The 17,314-nt window shown below is 49.9% G+C and overlaps 1 protein-coding gene across 1 annotated transcript in view; it reads right to left on the reverse strand.

The window, feature by feature from the left end:
- Positions 1–15,072, reverse strand: part of JADE2 (jade family PHD finger 2) — a 69,535-nt gene extending 54,463 nt beyond the window's left edge. Inside the window, 4 exon segments of the mRNA XM_048319637.1 lie at positions 8,644–8,729; positions 11,188–11,245; positions 14,876–14,977; positions 14,980–15,072. Of these exon segments, the coding sequence (XP_048175594.1) occupies positions 8,644–8,729; positions 11,188–11,245; positions 14,876–14,977; positions 14,980–15,057 (324 nt within the window). The 5' untranslated portion in view covers positions 15,058–15,072.
- Positions 15,073–17,314: the final 2,242 nt, after the last annotated feature.

The following is a 17,314-nucleotide window of genomic DNA, read 5'->3' on the forward strand; positions in this document are numbered from 1 at the left end:
AAATACACCCAATTCCTCCAGGAAGCTGCTCAGGGCAGTGTTGGCAGTGCAGGGCAGGATGGCAGCATGCTCCTGCTTCCCCCTCAGTACACAGACCTGGCAGCCAGCTCCAGAGCAGTGGAGAACATGGGACTGCCCTTTCTAGGACAACCAACCATTAGGAGGGTCCAGCCATATTATTACCCTGCCCTGAGGTCTCCCCAGGAACCCACAGCAGCTGTGGCCTTCCCAGAGCCTTACCCCAAGCAAGGATCCCCATTCTCTTTTGCTAGGTCAGCACGAGGTTAACCTAGGCGAGGTGAGAGGCCCTGTCCCTTTGGGGCAATACCAGGGCTGGGCACCCATGGCACAGTGTCAAAATCCCAGCCCACCACCCTCCTCCTACTGATGAAGAGGGAGGTGGAGGAGCCTGCACCGCAATGGGACCAGCCCTTGGTATAATTTCTCCCCTCTGCATGGTGCAGATCCCAGGCTCGTGTTTTCCTGCATTAAGTCCTCCCCAAATTCATCCCTTCTGGCTTTTCAGCTCGCATCAGCATAGAAGCTTAGTTTTAATTTTAAGCCAAATAAGCACGATTGTATCTATTTCCCTGAAGATAAGGCGCATCGCAGGCTGGATTTGCAATCTCGCTATTTCATTTATTTAGTCCTTCTTGGAAAACAGATAAGTTCACCCATCCGATGGCAGCACGCGCGCCCGCACTTTATCACAGCGACGCCTCTGTCTTTTCATGAAGAACTGGATATGCTCAAATTATTAACTATCAAAGCAGAACACTTTAGAAATGATAGAACAGCACAGAAATTGTAAAGGAAAGCAGATCAGTTGGCTGGAAATCTCCCAACAGCTAATACGCTCAAATTGTAATCTAAATGTCTTTTTGTTTTGAATTGTCTGGGATTAGGGTTGGGAAAAGACTCAATTATTCTACTCAAACTCTTCTGAATTATTTATGAAAACCAAATAAAGGACAAATTGGGCACTGATGAACCGAGGACCTGGCGATGAAGAGAAAGTTGGGTACCAGAAAACAAGCAATTTTCCCTCAATAGGAGTGTTTACTGTTTCTCCCCGGCCGTGGGAGCCGACAAATTGTCTGCTGCCCTGCACCCGCTCCCCCTGCCACTACCACAACAGCCCTGGCCAGGCTCCGTCCTTCCCTTTCAGTCCTGAATGGGATCTGGTTATTGTCTATCGATCTGCCAGCAATGGGAAAGGCCAAACCAAGATGTTCCTTTATTACCTCTGCTTGCTCAGGAAGCTCACGGAGGTTTAGTGATGCTCAGAGATGCATCACACCAGTGCCCAGAGCCAGCCTCTTCCTTTGCTACTGTCAGCTTTAAAGATGGGGAAAAAGAACATGAAATTTCAAAATCCCAAGACATTTTTGCCTCTGTATTTCCAAAAGAAATGGACATAGAGTCCAGGTTGGTGTGGTTGTACAGCCTCAGACTCCAGGCAAAGAAAGGGATGTGGAGAAAACCTTCATCTCCCTTGTATCTCACAGGTCAGGTGAGCCTGGACTACCCACCTCTACTACTTCCCCGTCCTTTCAGCCCACCAGTTTCTGGTGTTGGACCAACTCACCAGTAGAGCCAGTCCTGGCAGTCCAGTAAAATTAGAAGTCACTGGGATGCCATAGCCATGGTGTTCCAACAATGTTCCCGAACAATATATCGGTATTTTTGTAATTTCTGTAATTTGCTATTTTGAAGCAGAAGCTGCATTGCTTTTACCTCTCAAAAATATAAAAAACCCCTGAGCTAATTAAATGTAACATCCTCTGATGTTCACATCCCACTGCAACACTTGGATCCAGACTAGTATTCGAAGGATGCTCATGTGGGTATGGCAGAAACCTGCAAGGCAGGGGTTGGATTTGGCTCCTCCTTGAGCCCCTGGCACCTTGTACATCAGCTGCTCCACCTTGGCGAGGATCTGCTGCTTCTCCCACCGGACACAGCCCTGCAGCCTCTCCCTGTGCCCTGTGACAGCTGTGAGGCATCTCCAGGAGCCCTCCATGGACCAGCATCAATTTGTCCAACACTTGGACAACCTCAGAGAAGAACACCTACCCCTGGGAGATGCCAAGGCACACAGTGCCTTGCCACAGCAGGAAGGATGATGGACACACCATGAAGCATCAGAAGTGCTGCTCCCTATCCCTCCCTTAGCTAAGGACTCCCAGGCTGTGCTGCTTTCCAGCATTCTCCTCCTTCTCTGCCTCTCCCCCATCACCATCCAGCCCCTCTGAGAGCCTCTCCACCACCTTTCCATGCAATTCTTTCATCAATTTCCAGGCTCTGTGAATCACTCACAAACCCCTCTTAATGAAGTAGCCGGCAATCTCCCTGCCATTCAGCTCCCACACCACGTGCTCTGTCAAGGACTTGGCTTTTCCAGTGACTGTACTGTAGGTCTAAGCCTGCCAATTATCCCCTTTGCCCCAGATAACCCACCCAAAACCACCAAACTCCAAACGTGGTAATGACTTTCCACTTGTACGAAACCAGCTCCTGGGTGAGAGCCAAAGAGCCGGATCTGTTTTGGGCTTTAAATCGAAATGAAAAGAAACACTCGTCTAGCACTGGGTTTAATTAGCTTTAAAGCAGCAGCCAGCCCAGGGACTGCTGTGCCGGATCCGGCGCAGCCGATTGCGCCCAGCGAGGCGGCACGGCCTCGGCATCCGCCAGCACGGGTACCTGGCTCCAGGCGCCTGCTGCAAACCAGCCCGGGAGAAACTAGCTCCAAAGGGACCAGGCAGCTCAGCCCAACACAGATGGGTTCCAGCAGGCCAGTTCCCTGCACACCAGGCCTCCTGAGCTGGCGGGAATTCTGTTACACATTTTCCCCCACATCTGCACCCAGCTGACTTCGGAGCTTTCAGACCTCGCTCTTGGGTCAGAGGAGTAAGCTCGGTCCCTCCTTTCAAGTCCAAGGATGGGATGTCAGTATTTAATACACAATAACATCTCTGTCCCTAAAAGGTTTTAGTGAAAAGAACTCTTTCCAAAGCACTCCACACTGCAAAGCAGTGGTACAAAATGTAGGAGAAGAGAAGCCCGAAATGAAGTGCATGCAGAAAACACAGCACCCACTAGGGTGAGGGCAGGCAGGAGAGGTGAGAAGGGATGGTCACAGCCTGCATCCGAGATCTCACCTTTGAATGCACTCTCTCCATCACCCAACAGATCTGTAATCCTCCCCAATGCCCTCACACCCACAGCAGCCACACGGGATCTCACAGTGGTGATCTTCACACCCACAGCACCACATGGGATCTCACAGTGATGACCCCTCCACAGCAAGCAGGGGTGGTGGGTGCTCCGAGCATTGCTCCCAAGCAGGGACAGCAGCAGGTCACTGCAGGCAGGGTGTGGGAGTGCTTCCTGACACTGAGATAACAGGTTTTCTTCAGGTTTTGGCTCAACACTCTTTTTTCCCCTCCATGACTGCAGTCCTGGCAGCTGTGCCCTGCACATCCCCCAGCCATAACCACCTTCCTCTATCCACACTGGGACGAGGGAAGTCTCCAGCTGCCTCATTCGCAGGACTCCCTCCTCATTTCCAGCCAGCTCCATTAGCCCTTCACTCTCTCAAGCATAAAATTGTTTGTTATAGCTCATCAGTCACAAGGATTTTTAGAGAAAGAGAAAACAACAGGAACAATGGGAGTCCTGGGAATAGTTTTTGGTTGTACGAACTGTCTTGATATCAGCTTGAGATGGCACCTAGGTGGGCGCAGCCCTGGCTGCCCTGCCCCACACCCCTATGGACCTCCCAGTCCTACATCCCTGCTGTTCTACCACATTTTTCCAGCCCTTTCCAAAATGAGAAGGACATCGATACTCAGTAGCAACGTTTTGAAATGCAGCAATGCCAGGAGTGTGTGTGCAACCAGATATTATGTGCCTGTGGGGGAAGAAATCCTGAACTCCCATGTCCATTTGGGAGCCAGCCTCCTATCTCTTCATCTAGTCTTGTTTCCTCTTGAAATTCTGAATGTTAAAGCTTCAATGAACAACAGAACTCAAAATAGGAACAAGAAGCATTTTTGTCCAGCCCTCCTCAGCATTCAGAAGACAATGGTTTTAATCTGTTATCCCAGCGCTGGCATGGGAAAACTGACAAAGCCAAACTGCAGTCAAACCTTTCAACAGAGACCGATTTCCTCCCCATCCAGCCCCATAAAAGCATGCCCAGTCTTGCTTGGCCACATGCATTAAAGCTCTTCTCCAAGCATGGAAGAGTACAGCAACTGCATTCACATTGCACTGGGTGACTATATACCTAATGCAGGAGGAAAAAACCATGATCCAATGCAGTAAGAATTACTTTTTAGAAGGGAAACAATGAGAATGTTTATTAAGAGTTAAATCCTTATAAAGAGATATAAAAAGGCGCCTTTCAAAACACGGAAGTAGTATCTAAACAAGGCAAGCAGAAAATAATGTAAATTGTATAAATTTGTGGTTTCCCCTTCATCCTGAGCCCTGCCTGCAGCTGCAGTCCCCTCGCCTCCCAAAGGTCCAGAGTGAGGGAGAAGGGCAATGAGGACGTCCGGTGGGATGAGCTGCACCTGCACAGAAGAGCCGAGACTGTGCAGGGCTCTTCAGCTGAGAAAGGACGCCTGGAGGGCTGGCAGGCAGGTGTTCTGCACAAAAAAAGCAGGCTTTTGTCCCTCCAAAATATATTCCAGCAGTGCAGGTGAGCACTTTGGATCTCAAATAGCTCTGGAGCTAATGACTATCACAGCAGCTAAGGCAGTGACTCAGAGGCAGCATCCGAGGGAGTCCCCGGGCTGCTGATGGCTGGGAGATAGAACCAGCAACTATCATTACACACTTGCCTTGTTCTTAGATTCTCTCCTTAGACACTGACAACTGTTCCCTGTCAGGAACAGGAGAGCAGCTTGATGACTGCAGTCAAACCAGTGAGGCTCGTGTTCACATCCCCAGCAGCTCTACAGCCAGGAGCAGGATTCCACTAATGTGCCACTAACAGAAGCAGAAATCCGTCCTTCAGGCATGTCTTATTCCCTGCTGCAGATTCAGATCCACGGCTGGGATAACCTGAGCAAGCACTCCCTCCTTCCAGCTCCCAGAGTGGGGAACATGACCAGCACCTCCTTGAAGGGACCCGGGGAGATGGGTACCAACCACCACGCTCCGTTTGCAGACATGTTAAGATACAAACAAGCACTAATGAGATTAATTAAAATCACCAGATTGGTACTGCTATCGCTGCAGATGCAAGAAGCTGTTGGCAGCTGCCCACGTCCATCCTCTGCCTTCAGGCAAAGCAGTGCAGCAGAGCCATGCCCAGGGCACCATCAGCATCAGGTTTTAGCCCCAAAGGCTCTGCTGCCCAGGCAAGGGATAGAGGAGGACGACTGTCACCTCTGTGAGGGAGAGAGCCAAGACAGAGGCCTGATGCCTGGGACAGTCAGGAAAGAGCCTGGGCAGAGCCCCGTGACAGGCACAGATAAATATAATCACCCTCCCTGGCAATGGCCCCTTCGCGGATGTTTACAAACAGCTCAGTACTTTTCCATGTTAAGAAGCTTGTTTTTCCAGATGCCTTGTATTGGGTGGTTTTTAATGTGTATAGTTAATCCCTTCTCACAGTCTTTCATAATAAACATCACCCCCTGACCTGACTAATAACTATGTAACACTAGTGCTTTTGATTTTTTTATCTCCTGCCCGGGTTGTCAGGGAGAATGCATGTTTCTCTGGGACAGCAGCTCCCAGAGAAATGGGGACACAGCTTGGAGAAGGGCAGGACAGGTTGGTGAGTTCACACACACATAAATCCCCTGTTCCCTCAGCCCATCCTCCAGCATGGCCATCCCTCAGGACATACCTGCACCCCCTGCAGCTCTTGATAAAGCTGTAAGCCATGTGTAAACCTGGAGTTTGAGTTACTGTTAGAAAAGATGTGTCCAGCCCCAAAACGGCTAGGGGTTCAGTACATGCTAACACATTCATCCTGCTCTCCCTATTACTCTCCTGTGGCTTCCATCCTCAGCAGGATGGACAAGAGAAAAAGTGATTCACTATTTCATGTGAAGTAGTTTGACCGTGGTGTCATTTATGTTTTACATTTCTCAGTACTTGCTCCAACAGGACATGATGCCCATCCCAGTCTATGCCTGAAATCCCCCAGTGTTCTTGGGAGGATGTGCCAAACCCTGCAGTGTTTCACATATGACAAGCAGTGGATCCCACACATGGACCAGACGGGTTCATGGGTGCTCACAGGAAAAGCAGAAGTTGGGTTACACATGGAAAAGTTTGGAAGATGCTGTTGGAGAGGAAATTCATACTGGAGTGACTTCCAAATCATCTCCCTGCACTGCTGCAGGTCTTGGAGTGATTGGAGTGATACTATATCCAACCTCAGACAATCTCCTGACCCCTGGTTCCAGCTGGCGCTGATTTCCAGCAGACCTAGACACCAGCAAGTGCAGGGGCGATGCACAGTGAGGGGAGCACAGCTGAGATCTGGACTGTTCCATCTGCTTGTGTACCCACCATCTTTTTGTAGAAGATGGTTTGTCAGCTTAAGCATCCTGGCCAAACTCCAGCTGGAGTAATCACACATTGCCTCCCCAAATTCCCCTGGAGTTTCAGTTCAGATAAGCCACAGAGGTTTGCTTTCTGTTCCAACTGCTGCTAAGCTGGGCACCGTTCAGCTTTTGCTCCACTTTATTTGTTCCACAGCTACATTTCACTGAGAACCGTCCTGAGGGGATAATGCAGCATGAAGCAGAGGGACGAGCCCTCTGCAGACATCTGCCATGGACTGAGATCTAGTTTTCACTCCAGCTGTTGTAGAGCAGCAACTTGGATCCAGGTCTTACCATCCTTCATCAAGTCCAGAAGCATTTTCACTTGGAATCTTGGACTTATATTCAGTAACAGCCAGGTAAATTCCTAGATGGCTGATTAAACTAACTCATATTGAAGACAAAAATGTGTCTGCATCAGTGAGGCAGAAAGATGTCCCAGCTCTTGAAGGAGGATTTTACTGGGCAGCAGCAGGATGGCACCCATGACACTGTCGTGACACATGAGCCACATCCTCTCACATCTAACATGGGGCATCTCTGTGGCAGGGACTCCTGACAGCACTTAAAGGGCTCATCCAAAGCCTTTATGAACACATCAGGCACAGGGATAGGCAGTTATTTCAGAGAGGGGTAACGGTGCCACAGGAGGAGGAGATGCCCTAAATGCTTCACTTTCCAAGAGAGGATTCAGCTCACAGAAATCTCCCCCATACCCACACTAAGGGATACATCTATAACCAAAACCCAAACAAAAACCTAAACAGTGCTAATACTCAATTTTCCAACAGCCTTGTCAGCAGTCAGTGACATCTACACCCCTGGTTCTTGCTCTCTGGAGTGTTTCCTACTAACTCAGCTGGTAGTAACAGCTTTGCAGTCCCTCTCTTTACCCAAGGCACAAATAACTTGGACTTTTTCAGTCTGTGTCCTTTGCCAACCGAGATATATCAATGTAAACCTGTCAGAGCAGTAAGAACCAAGTGCAGCTGTAATTCAGGCAGTGACCACAGGAAAACCTCAAAATCTCTACTCAGCTTGATGCAAAAGGAGGATGTTACAGAGGTTTGTGCTCACCAGGCCACAGCGTCAGGAGAGGTGAGACGCGGAGGACTTGGGGAGTTCACATGAGCCATGCCAGCTTCATCTGCTTCTAAACTTAGCACTGTTTGACTCCAGACCCCAGTCCAGAGGGAAGGGAATGTGAGAACAATGTCCCTCTGGCTTTGCTCACGCTGCTGCTGAAATGAAGATGACCACCGCCAAACACTGCAGTTGCTACAACAGCAGCTCATGCCTGGTATAGTTTCCATGGCTAGTGGAAATGTATCCGAGGCACATAAGGAAAACAGGACACAGCACCACCCCTTCCAGCACAGTCCTGGGGACAAACAGCTCCTCCCACCCAAGGCCCAGACCCTGCACTACAGAGCCAGCAGGTGAACCTGGGCAGTATCCCCAGAATGGGCAGTACTGCCCATACCAGTGAGGGGAAACCCTGCGGCAAGGTCAGGCACTGATGGCCTCAGCTTACTGCCCTTGAGCCCCATGACAGGGGGAAACCAACACAACACAACACAACACAATCTGCAACTCAGCTGTGCTGTCTCTCATTTCACAGCCCTCCATGCCTCCCCCTTGTCCACGGGGAGGAGTCTCCACATCACCCTCCCCAGTGCTGTGATCTGTGCCATTAATGAAAGAGCACCCAGGCAGGCAGTCAAACCAGGGAACCTTGGCATGCAGACACCCCAGTACTGTAGGACCTCTCAGTCCCACGAAACTTAACTTCTCTTTACTTCCATCAATAGGGATGGAGTGGACACAAGGACCCCCACCCTTCACCAGAGATGCTCATCACATATCCCCATCAGCTCCCTCCCCGGGAGAGCTGGGGTTGACACGGCTGTTGGGAGTTGTGGCTCTGCAACAGGGGCTCTGGCTTCTTGGAGATGCCTTATCCTGGCACCTATTGCCCATAGACAGCCACGGGCATGCTGGCTGCCACATCTGGGCAAGCACAGTCCCATGGGAAAACTCTCCTTTGGGAAAAGCCTAAAAGCCCACATACCTCAGAGGGCTTCTTCTCCTTCTGCCGTGACCAGGGGGATTTGGTATTCGGAATTTTGGAGCATCTGGAGGTTGATGTGGTGTGACCTGCAACAAGGCAACAGAGACAGGTTACCTGGGAAAGAGTCAAAGTTTTTTCCATACTTTTGTCACCAGCCCCACTGCTACAGCCTCAACCAATACTTTGGGTCAGCACTAAGAGGGAGTAACACCTTGACATGACCTTTTTTTTGCGCAGTATCATCACTCCTGCTACCACCTCTGAAAGGGAATGGTGGCTAAGGCCTCAAATGTGATGGAATCACTACATTAGTGATCTTTATTTCCAACCCATTTGTGTCATTATCACTTAAATATAAGACTGTATTTGTTAGTAATAAATAACAAACTGACTATTGGAATTTCTGCAAAATAATGATGACAGTTCAGTCTTCTGTATTACGAGGACCCCTCCATATTCCACTATATAAAAATGTTTCTGTGAAGTTGCAACAAAGTAACTATCAACAGGCCTATTTAACACTGACTTATCCTTGGAGAGCTAAATAGGAGGAAACAACGCCATGCACATAAGCAACACCCAAACACGATGGAGCCATGTACATGAGGACCTCGGGAAGGGCTCTGGCCAGGAGCTGAGCTGACTCAGGGATCAGGCTGTGGTACCACTGTGATGGGAAATGTCTGTTCTTCCACCAGCTCAGGCAGTTGAGCCCAGGTAAATCTCACATGCCTATTTTTGCTGGCAGGGGAAGAGGCACCAGCTCACCCTGTATTTTTTACTTGCACTACTTTGCAGTGCACTTTCTTGTACTTCATAAAATGAAGACCAGATGTGGGGACATCACTTGCTTCCAAAAGACAGCTTGTTTTTTGAAGTGTCAGGCTAGATGTCATTAAAGAGGGTGCCATAAATATGAAATTCTTTATAATATTTCAGAGCATAACAGGACAAAGCCCAGAGCAAACATCCCTGCGCTGCAGCCACATGGACACGCTGCTTTACTCAGTGAGCGGCTCCAAGGAGTGCAGCAGCAGCAGCTCCACAGCTTTCATCGAGAGATCAGCCACTAATTTCTACCTTGCCCCCTCTTCTCAAGCTAAAGTCTGATGCTACAGCTATACAGGCTTGGATAACACACCACAACTACCCTTTCCTGACAGAGGCATGAAAAAGAAGGTCACCACTCTGTTTACAACTATCCTGCAGGAGAGCATTTGTCAACAGCTTAGATATCACCTGCAGCATAAATATCCAAGCCCAACAGAGATAAGGCCATGTTGTTTAATACCATGATTAAAGATGCCTTACCCCCGAAAGGCAGCAAAGCCAGCGAGCACAGCTCGGCTCCATAAGCCTTTGAGCATCTGGGGATTAGGAGACGGGAAGTTTGGAGCATGGCTTCCAAAACAAACCCCTTTCTGAGATAGAGATGCTTCATTTTACGAGAAGCAAGCGGTGTTGACAGAGCCTGAAACACCTTCTGTAGGCACAACTCAGCCCCCAGGCCCCCCAGGGCTCCAGCAGGATGGGGGTCCCTGCTGGCAGCCAAACAGCAGGTTCCTGTCGGCAGTTGTGGTGCAAACTCCACTCACACTGACAATTTTTTTGGCTAAAGCTGTGGGAACAGCAGCCAAACCCAGCAAGATCAGCCTTTCCGTAACCCCCTGTAATCTCTCCATCATCCTGTTAGGAAAAGGCCCAGAAGTTTAGTGTCTTTAGTAAAGTCCCTTTCGCACTCAGATATCCAGCAGCCAGATCCTGTAAAGTGTGGAGAGCAAATTCCCAGCACAGCCCAGATGAAGTTACTGTGACATTTGTAAGAAAACAAGAGCAACTAGTAAGAAACTCTGGAGTCCAGACAACGGATTAGGCTGGTGCCTCGAGGGTACTGAACACCAAGGCACTGCGGTATGTCCGCAGTGGGCGAAACCCTGGGATAGGTGGGAGAGGAAAGTGCTCTATTTATAGCCAAAATTCAGCACATTTGCACGTTTATTGTTGAACACATGCTTCTGTGCCTTCCTGAATGAGGATGGAGTGAGGTAGATGTTGAAAAGCAAGCGTGGGCTTGCAAGTTTTGCTGGCTTGAGCCTTACCCTTTTCCCACATCCCTCTTCAGTTCGCAAGAAGGGAACAATGTGGCTCCAGTTTTACTCTGACTCCAACAAAAACTTCCCTTTCCCCCAGTACAACCCAAATCAAGAGCAAACTAGTCTCAGGCTGCAGCTCACAGGAAAGGACAACTCATCTACAAAGGGTGTTTGCTGCTTTGTTAGCAGATCTGCAATCAGCAGCTCTCCTCACCCAGACTCCTCACACAAGGGAGACACTCTCATCAGTTAAGAGGAGCCACAGCCAAGTGTTTAAAGAAATTGATATCAGCTTGTTGCTGCATTTCTGACAAACCCAGCCCTGCACACAATTCATTGTGCAGACACTTCCCAGTAAATGCAGTTTCCTCCACTCTTTGTAAAGTAATTATTCAAGCATTTTGACTGCTGGAGGTGAATCTTGTTCAAAGCTTTGAATTAAAGGCCTTACTGTCAGTGGTGTCTGAATTATCACTGCTGATGGAGTACTTGCGTCGTTTTTCTTCCATCTGTAACAAAAGAAATTGAGCATTACACTTGATGTCCAGAAAACTCATCTCAGCACCAAAGCACTGCAATCTGAGTACCTGCACACCCTCTCACCCCAGCACCAGTCAGTCCTCACCCTCAGGACAGGTAACTACCCAGAGGCTGAAAAAAAGGGAAGAAAACAACTATCACTGATTTTTTTTTTAATTTTAATTGTCTCTCTACCACCTGTTTCCACTCCCAGGAGTTACAGTGGGTGCATTTGGATCACTCAGCTTTGCATGGAAATTTGTCTATGCAGGATTTGCCTCCAAAAGTCTCTTCCTCTGCAAGAGCACTGCCAAGGGAGGAAGCTCCACCACGGACCAGAAGATGCCCTACCAGGGACCATGGTGCTGTTGGACGGGAGAAAAGATGTCCTGGGAACCACTTGTCTGAGCTGCAAAGTTGAGAAGTGCGAAGACAGAAGAATGGAAACTGCACACTCTCGGTATGTCTGCAGGGGGAAGTACAAGCATCCCAGAGCTGAAGAGGACCCCTCTGTACCACAAGCCTGGGGTTTTACCCTCTGACTCATCTTCCCACTTAGCCGGTATCTACTTTTCAGACTTCGGGAGTATGTGTCACACAGCCCAGCCCGAAGCACTTCCCATCACTGTGCACTGCTCTGCCAGAGCTCCCCCCCGGCAGCACTGCCAGCACCAGAGCTCCCGGGGGTGAGCAAGTGGCTTCTGCACAGCTGCTGTGATTTCTCCATCCTCTCAGAGCTAAAATCACAGCAGCGGGCACCACTGCACTGATGAGGAGACCCGTTTCAAGCTCAGCTGATTTGCTTTGAGACTCTGAACAAGCCACAGGAGTGCTTGAAATCAGCAGGTTCTCCTGAACTCGCCCCGTGGGAACCAAGCTCTCGGAACTCAAAGTCGAAGTAGGTGCTCCAGGAAAAAAAAAGAAGCTATTTCACCTTTTGAAGATCCAAAGTTGACCAATGTGGCTGATCAACATGGCCCCCCATACAGGGCTGGGATGGAAAGGGCTACCCATGGACCAGACAACTATCCAACAGGCTGTGAGAGCCAAAATACATCCACAGAAAACAATCTTAACCTCATGGAAATCTTCCTAGTACTTTCTGAGATATTTTCGAAGATTCTGAATGTGTTGATACGTCATACCGACTATTGCTTCCACAAATGGTAAGTGGGAATGATAATGAAACACTGGCTTTGTGTGGTTTGGTTGCAGCAGGTACAAGCAGCGCACAGACTGGGATAGCATGCTAGAGCACAACATTGCCCCCCAAACATCAGGAAATGTTCCACATAAGCATATAAAACCCTTCCAATAGTCGTATTTTACAACAGATGTGCTATCATAGCATTATAAGGGAAAATACTACAAAGTATCCTAAACATTTTAGCTATCAGTGTTGTGGTAAGGCATTGACCTGTCAAAACATGACTTAAAACACTCCCTAAGAATATGGCAATATCAATACTTTTCCCCTGGTGATTCAAGGAGAAACAGATGTTATTAAACCAGCCTTGTTCCAAGTAGCCATTAGATTTTGCTTGGGGGAAATGAAATTGAAGATAGCTCTAACTGCAGCTTACTTACTTCTAGTGAAAATCCTACCTGAACCTTTTAAACTGGTTCCTACTGGTCTGAAGTGGCAGACAGACATCTGGAGCACAAAGAGCAATGCTTTTACTGATTCTGGACGTCCTAATCACAGAGATTAAATAAGCCAAAGCCAAGAGGGGGAAAAAAACATCTGAGCTGAAGTAAAGGAATTCTACTGATAGCCAGTGAGATTTCCCAGGTTTCCCATCTTTGCTTTTACAGCAAGACAGCATCACCAACATCACTCTCCTGGCAAGGCAGGGAAAAAGGTTTACAATCAATGCTCAGCACAGGTAGCAGGAGGCTGGCACTGATACATATGAGGAGATGCATTGATCATCCCTCTAACTGAACATGGTCCCTGCACCCTGCTTCTGTCCTACACCTGCCTACAGAATTAACACACTCACTACATACCAGGATGAATTGATATTCAATACAGAAGTGGTTCATATTGCAGGTAAAAATAGTGTACTTCAGTAAATCATTTTGCCACTGTTTGGCATCCTCCAAACCAAACTGCATTAAAATTTCTGAATGGAATTCTGGCTTGAGCAAAGTACGGACATCTCTGAACAGCAGCACTGAAAGGCTGGGTAGGGGATGGCACACAAGGTACTGCATGCCTGAAGGGAGCAAAAGTTTTGGCCAAAACCAGACCATTGCAGAAGATGGTTGCATTCCAGGCCGGGCTACAAAGATGCTGTTTCCTGAGGGACTCATCTTGAGCAGCCAAACAGTAGTAAAATACACAGCACTTAACAGAGGAATTTACTGTAGAAGGGTAATTCGGCTATTTCCCCATCTGTATCCCAGAGTTATAAAGTCTGATGGTGGCTGAGCTCCCACCACCCTTTTGGCACCCGGGGTGGGGCACGGGGGGACCCACTGCCCACATCCCTCCCAGGGCTGGAGCTCCAGCTCCCACAAGCTCTCAGGAGCAATTCAGTTGGTGGATTACTGAGCAACTTAAGTCCCCACAAAATATGGTCTCTGCTCCAAAATTAATCTTTTGTTTACATTAGAAGTTAATTTCACCTTTAACTGACCCATTCCCCATATGGCATCATTATTAAAGTCATAAACAAATACCAAAAAAATTTGTAATACTTTGAAAAGGTCACTGTTAGGTCAAACTTGGCCCAAAATCTAGGTTTTACAGAGCCAGAAACCAAGTGAAAGGTTTCTGTGTAGGCTTGCTTAAAAAATTCAAACAGAAACAGATGTGGGTTTCTTTTATAAACAAATGAACATCCCCCTGAAGTGTCTGCAACTCAAATCCACAGGCATAGCCCTGGCTAATGCCTGGAAACCAAAAAACTGAACTGCTTGCAAACCGACACATGTTTAGCATCGCCTTTGTTCAAGCTGAGAAAGGCAGATAAATGCTAAACCAAGGAAGATGATGGCCCTTCATCAGCCTAAACAAATGTAAATCACTATGTCCTTGGACAAATTAGCACCAGGATTGGTGCTAAAATGGAGATGATGGCCTGAGGCTGGCTGGTCCTGCCTCACAGCAGGGGAAGGTTGGAAAGGAGCTCTTGGGAATGCAATTTTGCCCAGCCCATGCAACCTGGGAGAGGTAAAGGCAACAGTACTCCTGGCACACAGCGATGCCTGTGCCCAGATCCTGAGCTCAACTGGGCACACTGCCAGGGACAGACACCCGCTCCCATCCACACTAAACCAAAATGCCTCATCCAGCCTTCAGCCAGCACAGAAATCTTCCTCTGCGGACCCCTCCACCAGCCCTGTGCTCTGGGGAACCCCCTGGTGTTTTCCAGCTCCCTGCAAACTCTTCTGCACATCAAGTCCACGTGGGATTTGGAGATTTTAGTGGCATCCCAGCACCCTGTGCAGGGGCTGTTTCCAAGAATGAACCATTCTGAATTGTGGGAAGCAAATAGAGAAATTCATACATGCCTGTACTCCCCACTTCCACAGGGAACAGGCACAGAAGCCTGCATAAGTTGCAGAAAAAAAAAAAAAAAAAAAAAAAAAAAGGAAAAGTATTGGGTCATCACCTCTTCCCAGCCTCCCCGCAGGTTGAGGGATGCGCCGTGCTCGGTCCCCGCGCCGTCACCTCTGACGCTGTGAGCAACCCCGGCTGAATGATGCGCTCTGTTTGTGAGCTGCAATGAGACTGCAGAAAAACCACTTCCCTGTTTGTTCTGCCAGCCCAGAAATAGGAACACAAACAGAACATAGTGCCCCCAGCGGCACGCACACGGCTCCGGCCACCGACCCCGCGCCGGGGACCCCTGTCCCGGACCCGTCCCGGCGCCCGTGCCCGCAGGATGACACCGAGCCATGGGGCTGCTCCCAACGCATCCCCTCAGCGCTTCCCCTCTGCCTTAAATGTGTTTTTCCCTCTGTCTAGGAACACCAGCCAGTTGTTAGAAAGTGTAATAAGAAGGGTGGAGGGCTGGAACATCCCAGTCTGTACACCGTGGGAGGATTGTCCTCGTCCCATTGCCTTTTCCCATGAACAAATTCTGGAGCCAAGTGCTGCTACAGGAGGCTCTGAGAGAGCAGCAGCATCCCCCAAATTGGCACAGTCCCAGTGTCACAGTAACAGAAAAACAAACTTTTGGACCAAGGGATGCACAGCAGCAGTGCCCACATGACCCTCAGCAAATCATGGTGCTCAGCCCCCACATCTGGGAGGAAGCTTTTTTTAACCTCCCTGGTAGCCCTGCAAAGTGTAAGTGCTAAAGGGCAGGATCCTGGTACCCAGAACAACCATTTTTGGGGCAGCAGAAGCCTGCCCCTGCCTGCCAAGGCTCGTATGTCCCTCACCTCCTCTACAGGCTGCTGCCAGCCCCAGCTTTCCAGCAAAAACTCAGGTGCCCTGGTGAGGACCAAGCAATCCCTCCTCTCCTCCACACCAGCTCTGCTGTCTTGGCTCCCTGGGGCAAAATTTAATCTCATTTCAATTTAAAACAAAACAAGCCCTCACTTACTTCCTGTGCTTTGCCTTTCTCCACATTACAAGGGGACTTTTTTGTCTTTACTACTCACGTTTATAACTTTACTTGCCTCTTCTGACTCGTTACTTTCTAATTATCTATTTTTCTTTAGCAAGCCCAGACAGAGCACAGGTAACCAGAAAGGTTACTGAGGGCACTGGGGCCACCCCTGCCTTCGGAGGGGAAGGTGCAGGCAGGGACACAGGGCACGAGGAGGGATATCGGGCACAGCTTCATGCCCACAGTCGGCTGCCCCATCCTGCAGGTCTCTAGAGCATCAAAAACTCAGAGGAAATCAACAGGAGCTACAAGCACTCCAGGATTTGTAAGAAAACCCTCAGAAAAGTAAAGACCTGATCTGAAGGACCACCCACCCACCAACTTTCACAACTTGGGTGTCAAACACTACCAGCAGCTATCAATACTTTAAAGGAATTGCATCTCCTTGCCTACAGACCCCTTAACGTGTACCCTCCTTCCTTTGCTCCAAGCGTACATTTTTGAACATCAGCCTCAATTTTCCTAAGAAAAGCAAATTTAACCTTCGATTTAACCTTTCTGCAAGCTATTTTTACTTTATCTCAAGCTTATTTTAACCCCAGTAGCCAATAAATGCGTAAAGGTCAAACACCATTCCTAAAAGCCGGGCGCCTTACCCCTGGGGAGAAGGCTGAGATCACTTAATTTTTTTTCCCCCAAGGAAAATCTCCTCTTAAAAATGTCCCAGCGGTTGGAGGGTCCTGGCTCAAGCCCTTCAAAACAATTTTCACTGTGGGGGCTGAGAAGGCACTGAGAATTTTCCCTGTGAATGCCATACCCTCCTTCTCTTCCCACTCAAAAAGCGCTCGAAATGTATAGGTACGGAGAGAGCGGACTTTTTTCCCCCCTAATTGCAATCGAGGTTGACAATTCAGCAGCCTCCCGCCTTTGCAGCGCTTTCCAACTTCCAGCTCGCTGCTCCCACCCCGGGCGCAGGGCAGCCGGGGGGGCGCTCCCAGCCCCGCAGCCCGACTGGGAAGCGGCTCGGCAGGTGGGGAAGGGGCAGCAGCACGGCGGGGGCAGCGCGGGCGCCGCCGGCTTCCCTGAAGGGTGCGGGAGGGAGCCTGGGGAGGGGGCAGGTGGCCGGGGAGAGAAGGGGGGGCAGCCCGGGGGGACAACGGCGCGGGGGGACGCGGGATGTTTTCCAGCGCGGGTGATGCCGTGGGGGGAAGCGGCGGCGCCTCCGGGCCCGGCAGCCCCGGGACCCAGCGGCGCGGTGCGGCGGGGGAAGGCGGCGGGGAAAGCCCCGCGGTGGGGAGGGAAGGGGGGAGGAAGGGGAGGGCAGGCGGGAGCCGGCAGCCGCCACGCCCCCGGGCACCGCCATCCCGGCCCCGCGCAGTGCTCCGCGCCCGCGGCCCCGCCGCTCCCGACCGCGCTGCCCGGCCCCGCGCTGCCGCCCGCCGAGCCCCCGCTGCCCGCCCGAGCCCCGCGGGGCACCGGGGCGTCCCCTCCTCT

This window comes from Corvus hawaiiensis, chromosome 15 (assembly GCF_020740725.1).
Source record: "Corvus hawaiiensis isolate bCorHaw1 chromosome 15, bCorHaw1.pri.cur, whole genome shotgun sequence".
NCBI classification, from domain to species: domain Eukaryota; kingdom Metazoa; phylum Chordata; class Aves; order Passeriformes; family Corvidae; genus Corvus; species Corvus hawaiiensis.